A 13,147-nucleotide genomic window follows, 5' to 3' on the forward strand; every position below is an offset into this window, starting at 1 on the left:
CCCCAAAGAACTTAGCAATTCATGAATTTATCACTCCTGATTCACTTCCATTCATTTTGTGCCAAGTGTAAATACCATACTTCTGAAGTATAAACAAACTACTGCAGTGTAGATTTCAATACAACAGACAATTCTGAGTCAAAGGTACGTGTTTGTTTTGGCATTTGTTGCGATCGATCTGCTTAGATTTTTCAAAGGCAATTCATCTGTAAAGACACATCAAATGCCAAAACTAAAACATAGCCTACCTTTGACTCAGAATTGTCTTGTTTTATTGAAATCTGCACAGCAGTAGTTTGTTTATACTTCAGAAGTAGGCTATGATATTCAGACAGTGAGTGTGTTTTCCTTCCCGGGCGTTAGTTTATCAAGTTGATATGTCAGTTGGATAGCGGATGAATTTAGAAAGGTGATTAAACAGAAAATAGTATTCAGGCCATGGTATAATCAATCATATTTAATGGCAAGTTGACAACATTTTCCAGGACTGAAATGTTTATTTCAAGCCGTAAAACCTATACACAGTCAAAAATAATAATGTTAATAATAATATTGGTAAATGTCATCCTTCCTCACATCGGTCTCATTCACACTGAACTACAAAGCAACAATTTAAAAGGTATCAAAATCTACAAATGTCCCAGTCTGATAAACAAATGAAGGCAATTAAAACACTGTTCACTTCTTGCTTTAAAATATATATATTTTTTTTTTTAAATGTCATGGTTATTTTTGAAAACATATTCTTGTATCTTGAAAAAACATAGTTTAGAATTTTTTAATGATTATGAAAGGTTTATTAACTCATTCAGGGCCAACAGCGCCCTCTGCTGATGGCCCTTCTGGGCCAACGCTTTATCCAATGGAGAATAGGACTTATTTGCGAGTGCTTAAAACATATCAAATATAATAGCAATAGATCTAAATAACACAGTGATCGTCAATGAGTTGCTTCCAGTCAACATGCACAAAATAGATAATTTTTTCATACATACATTTCCATTTTATACTGTGATGAATATCAATATATTTCTAGGGCGTTCTGTCTCATCTCAATAAACTCCAGCTAAAAATGTACACTTCCGATGTAAAATGGGGCCGTCCCTGACTGACGAAAAAATGTATCATAGGTTTTCAGTGAATGATAAAATTGTCCATGTAATAAAAGGAAATCTGTAAAAATGCCTGTTCCTGCATTATCATCCTCCTGCATGTGAATGAAAAATGCTAAATGAGTCTTTAGAGCTATTGTTAGTAAACAACCAATACATTTTAGTATTTCCGATGCCGGAGGAGTGAATGTTATAGGCGTGACATGACAAAAATCATGGGAAACAAAAGTGAAACAAAAGTGAAACGATTAAAAATGATGAAAAAACATCAACTTCGACCCTAGCTATCAGGTTGTAGACAATGAAGGGACAGCCCTAATAAAAATAAAATAAAAAGGGATCAAATGTTGCCGGTGAGGGCGGAGTCCATGAGGTCATCGTCCTCGTTTCTCATATACACCGGACTGGGCCGGGAGGGCCGCTCTGAGCCCAGCAGGGACAGGGATGAGTCTGATGCCGAGATGGGCGAGGAGCGCGACCAGCTGTCCGCCTTCAGGGGGTGCGAGGACGGGCCCATGGACATGGATGACTTCTTCTTGTCCTTCTCCCGGTCGCGCTCTCTGTCCCGGTCCCTCTCACGCTCCTTCTGCTTCTTCTTCTCCTTCTTGTGCTTCTTGTGCTTCTCGCCCGAGCCGAGGGACACGGAGCTCATGTAGTCCTGCGACGTCATCGATGGCCGTGTGGTCTGGTCGTCGTCCGAACTGGGGCTGTTCTGGTGGGACTTCTCGGCTACCGAGCTGCTGCCCGACTCGCTCTCGCTGTCGTGGTTGAGCGGGGTGTAGCCCGGCGAGCGGCTGTGGCTGGGGGACGAGCGGTCGTGCTTCGGGGTGGAGCCGCTGAACAGCGGGGAGGCTTTCAAACCAGAGAGCTGCTGGCGCATGGAGTCACCTTCTCCAGCCTTCTGGAGGGTGACCTTGGCCTTGATGCTGGGTGAGCCGCCGTCCGGCTTGCTGATGATTATTTTGGCCAGACCGGTCCCACCCACCCCTCCAGCCTTTGGGTCCATCGGCTTCTTATCCCCACTGTTCCCCCCTGAAACGGACACCTTGGCTTTGGCCTCTTTATCAGACTTTTCCCGCTTATAGTCCCCACCTTGGGATGACATGACGTGCTTGGAAGGACCCAGGTTGGGGGGTCCACCACCGGGTATGTTTCCAGGACCGGGGGCGGGCCCACCACCACCGCTGCCTCCTGGTGGTCCAACTTCGCATCCGTCCTCCACTCCTCCACCTCCCACGCTCTTCAGCTTGTCTATGACCGCCGTTAGGGAAGGCTTCTTGTTACGGCTAGGAGACTTGCCTTTGGCGTTTGGGTTGTTGGAGTTGTTCTGACCCCCACCTCCACCTCCTCCTCCTCCACCACCACCTCCTCCCCCACCACTACCTCCCCCTCCCCCACTACCACCACCACCTCCACTTCCTCCTCCTACTCCCCCTCCACCACTACCACCCACATACTGAGACTGGGAGCCTCCCGAGAAGGCCATGGAGCCAGAGGAAGAGGAGGAGCTGGAGGAAGATGAGGACGATGCGGAGCCGGAGGAGGAGCCACCACCCATTGGCTTTTGGGAGCCCATTCCCCCGCCAGAGGAAGACTTTGACCCTCCGGAGCTGCCGCCCCCAGAGCCCATAGGGGATTTAGCCTTGGAGGAAGGGGGAGTTCCTGGAACCTGGGACTGTTGCATCTTCATGGGGGATGACAACTTATCGCCAGAGCTTCCGGAGCGGGAGTGAGAAGGAGAAATGTTGGGCTTGATGCTGGGATTCATAAGTGACCCAGGAGGTTTGCCCCCCTGAGGCTTGATCTTATTCCCGCTCCCCATTCCACCACTACTGCCCCCTGGCCCGGAGAGTCCATGTTTGGTGATGGGGGAAGAGCCTGGCTTGCCAACCCCCATTCCCTGAGTGGAGCTTTTGGACTGAGATGGTCCACCTCCAACACCGCCTCCAACACCTCCCGGTTTGGAGCTGTTGCCCTGAGCCATGGAACCCTCTTTGGTCTTGATCTTCCCGGAGGAGGAAGATGAGTGTGAATGGTGGCTCTTACTACTGCTGCCGGTGCCCCCTGCCCCTCCTGTGCCGCTAGTGGCTGAACTACTGGAGGTGTACCCTCCGTGGGATGAGGTTTTCCCTCCAGACAGGGTCCCTTTGGGGATCTGAATGGTGATTTTGGGAATGGGCGGGGTAGCGCCTCCGGGAGGAGTCTGTGAGCGCCCCGAGCTACCGGGAGATTTGGAGCCTCCACCGCTCATGCTCCCGCCGGAGCCCGAGCCACCGCTGGGTGGGGTGTACGGTCGCCCGCCTGAGCTGTGAGAGGGGGACTTGCCGTCAGGGTCCAACTTCTTGCGTTTAGGGGGTTTTTCTTTGGACTTTCCCTCACTAGACGGTGTCCTGCTGCGTTTCACCTGTTTTCCCTCAGTTGAGCCGGTGCCACTCATCCCCATTCCCGAACTGCTCCCACCGCTGCCTCCGTTCTCATCCTTCGGCCTCATGAGTCCCTGTTGCTGTTGTTTTACTTTGGTCTCTGCACTTTTAAAGTCCCCGCCCGCCCCTCCGAGGCCCATCATGAGGGGGCTCTGAGCGCCCCCTCCATGGGACGAGTGTGTGTCCCCCAAATCAGGACCTTGGCCCAAAAGAGGTTTGCCGCCGCCGCTGTTGCCCACAAAAACTAGCCCTATATCAAAAGGGTCTTTCAACGAGGGCTCTGGGGTGCTCTGCCCATGCGGGGTGGGGTTTTTGGGAGTTCCTGCTGGAGTGTTCTGCTGGCTGCTCCCATCAAAGCCCTTGACCAGGTCCATGTCTCCGTCACCACTCGGCGGGCTGTCAAAGTAGGGGGGGAAGCTGTGGCCTGAGGTCAACAGGTCAGCATTGAAGTCGGCTGCATCAGGGAAGAAGATGGTAGAAGAGGAGTCACTGGTAGGTGTTGCGGCAGTGCCGGTTGCGTCAGCAATCAGGTCGGCAGCATCCGTGAAGGGATTCTCATTGCTGTTCGTATTGAAGATGTCTGCCGAGTCGAACACAGCGCTGCCCTGGCCTGAGCTGGAGGAGTCGCGGATGGGGGTGCCCAGAGGGCCTCCATCCTCCCCACCACTGCCCATGTGGTGCTGACCATGGCCCCCACTGCTGCCTTTGCCCGTCTGCTCTGGCAAATCAGAAAGGATCTCAGTGATATCGGCTCCAATGCTGTCAGAGCTGGAGAGGCGCACCATCCGAGGTGGTAGAGGCTGCTGCTGCTGTTGCTGAGACTGGACGTGCGACTGTGCGTGGTAGGGCACCCCAGGGCCAGAGGGTGGGGTCCCGCACTGGCTGGGTGCCGGTGTGATGCTATGGGGCGTGTCTAAGCCGTCGCCGGGAAGATTGACGTCAAAGATGGGGTTCTGGGAGGCATCGACGTCCATAGAGAAGAGCTCGCGGTGGAAGTCGTCCTCGTGTGTCGTTTGGTGTTGGTGGTGCTGCTGCATAGACGCTTGCTGTGATTTCATGCCCATCCCACCACCTCCACTGCCGGCCCCGGGCATCCCACCACCCTTATCTGTCCGTGGACGCTTCTTCTTGCCCTTGGTGCCCGTTCCCGGACAAGCGCCGGCCATGCCTTCTGTGTGCGGTGAGCCAGACGACGAATTCTGCCTCTCCAGCGGACTGGAACCGTACAGTGCTGCAAAGTCTTGCGTGGGGTTGTCCTTCAGCAGGTTCATCAGCATGGGGTGATTCTTGGTGTTGCTGGCAGGCGATGAGGTTGGGGGCGGTGTTTGATGGGGCTGTGGGGGTGCATTCTGGGAGCTGGGGCTTGAGCCTACATTTCCAGTGATCTGCAGCAGACTGGTGAGGATGGGGTTCTGGGTGACTTTGCTGTAATCATCTGAGTGACTCTGACCTTGTTGTTGTTGCTGTTGTTGTTGTTGTTGTTGCTGCTGTTGCTGACCAGTGGCCCCACCTTGGGGAACGCACTCTCCTCCTTGGCCCTGCCCGCGGTTCATCCCGAACAAAGGGGTGATGGGGCCTGTGAAATTGGGTCCCCCGGGGGCCCCACCTCCTGTAGGCGTGTTGCCCCCTGCCAGCCCGGGAAGGCCCATGGGGTTGGTGCCATCTGAGCCTGCTGCCATGTTGTAGCTGGGACTACCGGCGGGCGGCAGGTGCTTCTTCACCATGATCTCCACCTGCTCTGTGATGAGGGAGAGGGCCGGCGTGTCGGCCTGGATGGTCTCCGCTTTCCTCCGGATGGCCCGCATGGTCACAGGAATGGACATGCATCTGGGGAATGGAGGAGATGGTTGGCTACAGTATTGATCGACAACATAAATATCCAATTTTCTTTTTTTTATCTCTTTGAAATCGTCTTGTACAAGGCGGAGGAGGCTAGAAGAAGATATAAACTACAGAGATACAGGAAGAGTGATAATTTCCATGATTCACAGGAAGTAACATGAACGTGTCTAAAAGGAGCCAACGCAGAAGTTACATTTCTTCTTCTTTGATATAGAGAAGCAGTGCTAAGTCATCATTTACCCACCCAGATGAAACTGGCCCGTCTCGGTTTGTTAAGGAGTCTCATAGCAGAGGGGATAAAACTGGCCCTGCCTTTGTTTGTTAAGGAGCCGGTTATGTTGTTATTATTATTTCTATAATACTGTGCAGCTCAGTTTTGATGTGTGAATATAAACAAGTATCTCCTTAAGCTGATCACCTGAGAGACAAGACTCTGGTGATGATGTCACCAAGAAATCCTGGAGCTGCTCCATAGACAGTGACATTAGGACATTATGACAGTATCCATGGTGATTTGACTGTGACACAGGTACATTTAATTTTTTATATTTAATTTGTTAGTCAGAAAGTGAGGAACATACTTGTACCCTCAGTACTTGTACCCCTACTTCTAACTCAACATTTCAACACTCATGTATTGCCACACACGTGTCTTCTATGGATCTCATGTTATCAAAGTACACTGCCACACACGTCAGCGTTTCCGTTAGCCGGTATTTGACCGGCAAAATCTGTTGAAGTCCGACATATTTAATCTCTCCGGTCTTAATGTCCGGTGAAAATAATTCCCTCTAAGCACAATTTGATTATTTGAATTGTATTAAAATAGGCTAAAATTAAATAGCCTATGCGATGAACGAAACAATCATTACATTTGTTTCATCGTTGCTTCTAATAATGACAACGACGTTGTCAGCGAGAGCTTAGTGCTGGGTTTGGAGTGCATGTGCAGCTGCAGAGCCGGAGCAGCAGCGGCACAGTGCAGTACTCCAATTCAGCCATTGGCAATTCAGCTGTTGGGTGGGGGGCGCTGCTGAGCGGTCCCCAGATAGAGCCAGAAAAGAGCCAGAAAACAGCTGAATCTGCTGCTCTGCATCGACATACTCTCGCAAATAAGTCGTTGCGAGGTGGAGAGAGAGAGAGTCGTCACGCAAACCCACGATAATGTTGCCGTCTCTCTCTGCCAAATTTCTCAGTTCTTCGCTTGATATAATTAATACAAATGTCCAATATAACGGAATATATATTCGTTTATTAACACTTTGGGTGCCGGCAAACGCTTAAACACGTCATTCCCAGCCATGCTCAAGTTGCCGAAGACGCTTTACAGCGTCTTTAATATCAATATTTCAAAAATCTGGGATCGGATTCATATGTCCCCTCCGCTGGCCTGAGATCCACCAGGAGGACCCACTGAACTCTCTGGCGGTTCAGGAGCGCCATCTGGTGGCCGATCGGCGCAATCGCTTAACAGGAAGTGCCATAGAGGTTGTGCTGGACGGCCGTATTACTTCCGGGCACTCGCTATAGGTCCCGGCATTCTAGCTCGTCACAATACACAGCGATCGATTGCCAATAACTCGATAAACAACATGATTTGGACGTATATACCATTATACAAGCTGGAGATGGACCGGGTAAATCTACATCCCATAATGATAACATTTCTACTCTACGATGATCGCCCAACGGCGCGCGGAGACTGGGGTGAGTTTTAGCGTGTAAAGTTACCGTCTTCGATACTAACTGCTATTATCAACATTTGACCCACATTAGATGATTGGTATAATGCTGCCCACGGAATTATAGACGCCCCCTAGCCCATCCGGTCAACATCAGATGACGTGTAGTAACTTCTAGAAGTACGTCTAGTTGGAATTTTTTATATCGCGCTGATTGCCATAAAACTGTATTGCATCATCAATATAATGTATTTGGGGCTATAGATCACGTTCTGGAGAAAGCTGCAGAAAGAGATGAAAACATACTTATACATTAGACCATACTTTACTATGAATATGTGAATGAAAAAGTTTAACGTTGCTACACAATGAACAATACATATAGGACTTTGAATGGGCCCTAATAATGGCAATGTAGCAATAGAATTTAAAAAGTTATAGCCCTGCAAAGAAGGGGACTTTCTCTATAGACAAATAGAGCCGGCAACCTACGGTTGATAATGAATTTAACCCATGGCAGCCAAAGTGTTAATGTCGGGCGACTGCCCACAGACACCTATTTGATTTAAAGTCGGCAGCAGCACGGAGTCTCGGGACTTATTTTATTTGGAATATAATGACTATACGCAAAAGTAGCCTAGTTTTAAGTAAAATATTATAAATCTACATGCCTTGATGATGTCATTCTTTTGTTTTGTTGTCATTCTTTTGCCTATCAATTGTTTTTAAGCTCAATAAACTCTGACCGGAATTTCTCTCATTTGACCGGTAGATTGAAATCTACCGGACACTGAGGCCGGCAACAATTTTTTCTAACGGAAACCCTGACACACGTGTCTTCTATGGATCTCATGTTATCAAAGTACACTGCCACACACATGTCTTCTATGGATCTCATGTTATCAAAGTACACTGCCACACACGTGTCATCTATGAATCTCATGTTATCAACTATCAACTATCAACATGTTATCAACTAACTAACTAACCTACACTGTTGTGAAGGGCCAGATTAAACCGAATATATATATTTATTATTATATATATATTTAATTGTATTTGTATATTCTCTAATATTCCCTGATATCCCTTGTATATTCCTTGTACAATATGCATTGAATATCCATTCTAGCCTACTGAACATCCCATAATAGTCTCCATTCTACTATTGGTCGAGACCTTGGTGCCAGGCTGCCATACCCCCCAGACCCAGTTCAAACGTACCGCTCAACATGTACGAACAAGTCCTAGTTCCGCGTAGGAATCTGGCTACCGCACCACTAATGGGACTATTTGTTCATAGTGCGTATATATACTGCGCTACTAAAGTAGGACTTCCTTTTCAGTCCAGTTTCTTACCCTCCAATAGAGTCACAGACGTAAAGCCTCCCCGCGACGCCACGTGTGGGAGTAAGGCCAAGTTCGGCCTACCATCGGTATTGAGACATCGTGTATATTAATATTTGAATAGTCATATTTGGCACTATATCGTCGAGTTGGACGTAGTCTATTAAGCTAATAATAGTCTGTTAATATATAGTGCTTCGTGCGGTGAGAATACTACCGTAGTCAGTACCCCATCGTTTCGGGCAGAAAACTGGCTGCTTATTCAGGATGATCGACCCCATGTGAGATTGCACCCGAGGAGCCCCAGAGCCGACGAGCGAGTGGACCAGTATACCGGATTATTCTACCGACGACAGCCCACCTTCCCAGGCACGGATTATGCTTTGTATACGTTGATTATTCCATGGATAAAGACCCCCGACACTGCCGTGTGTTGGAACCCCCCCCCCCTGGAGAGGACGCAAGGTGAGGAGACGCTCTGCAAGACGAGGTCGCTTCACGTCTCTCCTCCGTGGACCGGAGGACGCCGGCCCACAAAGAGCCCACCTGCTTTCATCTGCGGTCCAAGGATCGCCGGCGCATTGAACGGCACTACAGTGGGTTCACCTGGGATACCCTTGGCCGGATGAGGCAGCCGGACTCTACCCCCCCCCCCCCTTCCTACTCCTGTCGGCTTACAAGCGACCGGATTAACCCCCCCTAGTGTATCCAGTCTATAATCATTAAAGTATCATTGCTGTTATTCCTTTAACTATTCCAGGTCGTATATGTACCACCTGCGCCTTCAGAGATTGGACATTCTCTATTGATATACCGACGAATACTCTTGCCATAAAAGTGCATACTAATTCCCATTCATAAATGTGATTGATTTGATTAAGTGCTTGCTCTACACACCATCGCTGTGTAGAAATAAAGACCTATTTCTAATTCGTACATTTGTGTTGGATCCGTTTCATCTACGTGACAGTGTTCATCATAATATATTTATGCCGAGTACTGGGTGGCCGAATATTAAGTACAAAGGTAGTGGTAGTAAGTATCATATCTAGTAATAGTCAGGGAATTGTACCCCTCAGTTACAATTGGTCCTTCGAGCCGGAGGGTAATTAGTGTAATATTAATATAGTGTTATTAATATTGAAATGGCCTATGATGAACACTCCACGAAACGATCCTCCTAACCAACGCCCGCAGCGCGAACGACGGCTCCCTCAGTACTTAGAGGCGTACGCTGTCAGTCAACAACCTAGTCTTCTACTAACAGTAAACGCGGTAAAACTAGAAAGTAAAAGTATGTCTAACCCCAACGCCCAGACTACCCCGACCATAGAGGCCCCTATGGGTTCTAATGTAACTGACCAAGTTCACGGTGGGGACCAGTGGGAACCAGACATGACTTCACACCCCGCCAGTACTGAAGAAGTAGTCCCCGATGAGTCCCGGGAGGAATACAACGCTACCGAGAGAGAACTCGGCACGGAAGAAGACGGGGAGAGCACCGTGGAGATAGAGCTCCAAGGCTCCGCAAGGAGTACCCCGAGGGAAGGCTCCCCTATACAACCGCCTTCTCCCAGCGAGGCAGAGAGGACCCTACAGCAGGCCTTCCTCATCAGCCTGAACGCCGCTGCTGAACGCGACCGACTGCAGATCCAGCAGCGGAGCGAAGAAGAGCATATACGTCTAGAAATAAGACGCATTCAGAGGGAAGAGAATGTGGCCCGAGACCGAGCAGACAGCCAGCGAGCAGCTGCTGGTGCTCTACGGGACGCAGAGCGCGACAGACAGCAAGCGCAACTAATAGAACAGCTGATCAGACGGACAACACCCTCTCCCTCCGCCAGAGGCTCCAGGAACTCGTCTAGACACACCTCCAGGGCGGCATCCCCTAGCCGAGTAAACAACCCTGAACTTGACCAACAGACGAGGTCTATACCCCCCACAGACCACCTCCCCCCACCGGTCCAAGCGAGACCTAGCAACCGGGAAGGAGCAGCATATTCTGTGGAGAGGCTAAACCAGAGACTACAAGCACTGGATGACCTAACTGAAGACGAAGAGGAAGAGGAGGAGAACCACGCCCGACGACAGCACAGTACTCTACCGGACCAGGAGGTCCGGTACAGCCCAGGCTATACTCCCGCGGAGCTGCGCTACAGACCCCCGACCCTATACACGGGTGAGCACGACGCACGACCCGCACCGAGGAACAGCACCTGGACAAGCGGGCCATGGTACACTGCCGGTACCAGCCCATACCAAGGAGCGGGAGGAGACTCGCCTAGGAGGCCTCTCCCCCAACGCTTGCCGATGTATCCACAGTCAGCGTCATACATTGGCACGCCTATGGTACCCGACTTCACCCAAGAGAACCGGGCCCAGTATACAGAACTCCGCATGTGTCTGGAGACCATGTTGGTGGATGTATTGGATGAACGCCACAAATACGCCATCCTACTGAAGCACTTAAAGGTACCCCGCGCACATAATATAGCGCTCGCCTACGCGACTTCCACCACCCCATACACAGCAGCGCTGGTAGCATTGGACCAGAGGTATGGGCGCATATGGGATTACGTGATCCAGGAGATCCGACACATCGACCGCTTACCCCCAGCAATAGACAATCGAGCACTGGACGACCTGTCCATCAGAGTGCAGTCCCTGGTAGGGATGTTGGGAGCGCAGAGAGAGAAGGGGAGGCATGAACTTTACGCCAACTCAAATGTGGAAAGGATCTTGGAGAAGCTGCCGCCCGCTCGACAGGAGCGTTTTAGGCAGCAGAGAGACCACCGAGACCCGAATGGCCCCGAACCGAACCTCCTCGATCTAGCAGACTTCCTGGCGAGAGAAGTCAGCAGCCTACGGCTAGATACATTCGGACGGAGCACCCCTGGCTCCAGAGAAGGAACCAGACGACTAAATGATGGAAGAAGATCGGTGACTGTGATGCACCAATCGGAGTCAGTACCGAGCAGCAGGAGCCACAGTACCCCCTCCAGAACGGAGAAGTGGAAGATAGTGTGCCCCTACTGTGAGAAAGAACACTGGCTAGCGCAATGTGACTCCTTCCCCAAGCTGAACGCGGAGGAAGCAAGTCAATGGATAAAGTCCAACAAGCGCTGTTTTCGCTGTGCGCGCTCACACATGGCAGCCGAATGCCGCTTAAAGAAAAGGTGCACCAAGTGCGATGGAGCCCATCTGGACATACTTCACGACAGTAACAGACGGCGCCCTTCACCCGCACCATCCAGCAGCAAAGCGAGCGTCATGTACATCGATCCCGCCAGCAGCAGTGGAGCCCGAGTACTCCTAAAAGTAGTGCGTGTGACACTAAGCTACCAGAATAAAGTCCTGGACACTTACGCCGTCCTCGATGACGGGTCAGAGAAGACCCTTCTGCTCGCCTCCGCTGCGGCCCAGCTAGGGCTGCGGGGAAGCGAAACCCAAATGACAATTCGGACAATAAGACGAGATTTGAAGACGATAAAGGGCGAGAATGTCTCTTTCTCTATCGCAGCAAGCGGCCAGCCTGAGCGACGGTACCAGATTACAGACGCTTTCACCAGCCAAGAAATAGGACTGTCGCGGTACACATACCCCGTCGCCAAGCTGATGGAGAAATATGTACATCTGCGCAAGTTACCGATCCCGCTCATAGACAATGCTATGCCGACCCTGTTGATAGGCTCCGACCATGCAGACCTCATTGTCCCGATAGACCGGGTTCATACCGGACCCCGAGGCTGTCCTGCAGCAGTCGAGACCCGTTTGGGATGGACTCTCCAAGGCCCGCTCGCCAAATCTCTCAACCGAAGTACAGCCACTAGATGTCTCCACTCCCGAGTCACAGAGGGAGAAACCGCACTCCTGCAACACGTAGAGCGGTTATGGACCTTGGAACAAATGCCCTTTAAGAACGGAAAGAAAGACATTCGCTCTAAAGATGACATTTACGCCATTCACCTCCTCGAGACAGGGACCAAGAGAGTCCCGGTCAACGGCGTGTTGAGATACGCCACGCCACTCCTGCGGCGAGAAGGAATGCCTACTTTCCACGCCAAGACAGACGCCACAGAACGGTACCTGCTGAACACGGAGCGGCGCTTAGCCAAGAACCCCGCCCAAGAGAGTGTATACCGCGCTGAGATTGAGAAGCTCATCACAGCGGGACACGTCACAAAGATGGACATTAAAGAGGCTGACCAGACCACTGAATCGTGGTACGTACCTCACCACAAGGTCCATCACAACGGTAAAGACCGCATAGTATTTAACTGCAGCTACCAGATCGGATCCCAAAATCTGAATAAAGAGTTACTGCCCGGTCCCACACTCGGCCCCTCCCTACTCGGCGTTCTACTCCGCTTCCGCCAGGAAAGGGTGGCCATCAGCGGGGACATTAAAGGAATGTTCCTGCAGGTGAGATTAGTAGAGGAGGACAAGCCCCTGTTACGGTTCCTATGGAGAGAGAAGCCAGGAGATGAGCACCCAGCCATCTACCAATGGGAAGTCCTCCCCTTCGGAACGACGTGCAGCCCCTGCTGTGCTACATTTGCACTACAGAAACATGTAGCAGAGGACCCAGCAGCGGACGAAGAGGTCCGACACGGCGTAAAGAACAGCTTCTACGTAGACAACTGTCTACAAAGCCTTTCAACCCAGGAAGAAGCCGAGGCTCTCCCGATTAAACTCCGCGCCTCATTGATCAAAGGCGGCTTTGATCTCAGGCAGTGGGCCA

At 50.7% G+C, this 13,147-nt stretch overlaps 1 protein-coding gene across 1 annotated transcript in view; it reads right to left on the reverse strand.

Annotated features, from left to right (window-relative positions):
• Window positions 1-467: 467 nt before the first annotated feature.
• med1 (mediator complex subunit 1) overlaps window positions 468-13,147 on the reverse strand; it is a 66,710-nt gene continuing 54,030 nt past the window's right edge. The window contains exon 16 of the mRNA XM_084323875.1: window positions 468-5,362. Within this exon, the coding sequence (XP_084180001.1) occupies window positions 1,453-5,362 (3,910 nt within the window). The 3' untranslated portion in view covers window positions 468-1,452. The remainder of the gene's footprint in view (window positions 5,363-13,147) is intronic.

The sequence above is a fragment of the Notolepis coatsorum genome (genome assembly GCF_963971535.1).
Source record: "Notolepis coatsorum genome assembly, chromosome: 10".
In the NCBI taxonomy this organism is placed as follows: domain Eukaryota; kingdom Metazoa; phylum Chordata; class Actinopteri; order Aulopiformes; family Paralepididae; genus Notolepis; species Notolepis coatsorum.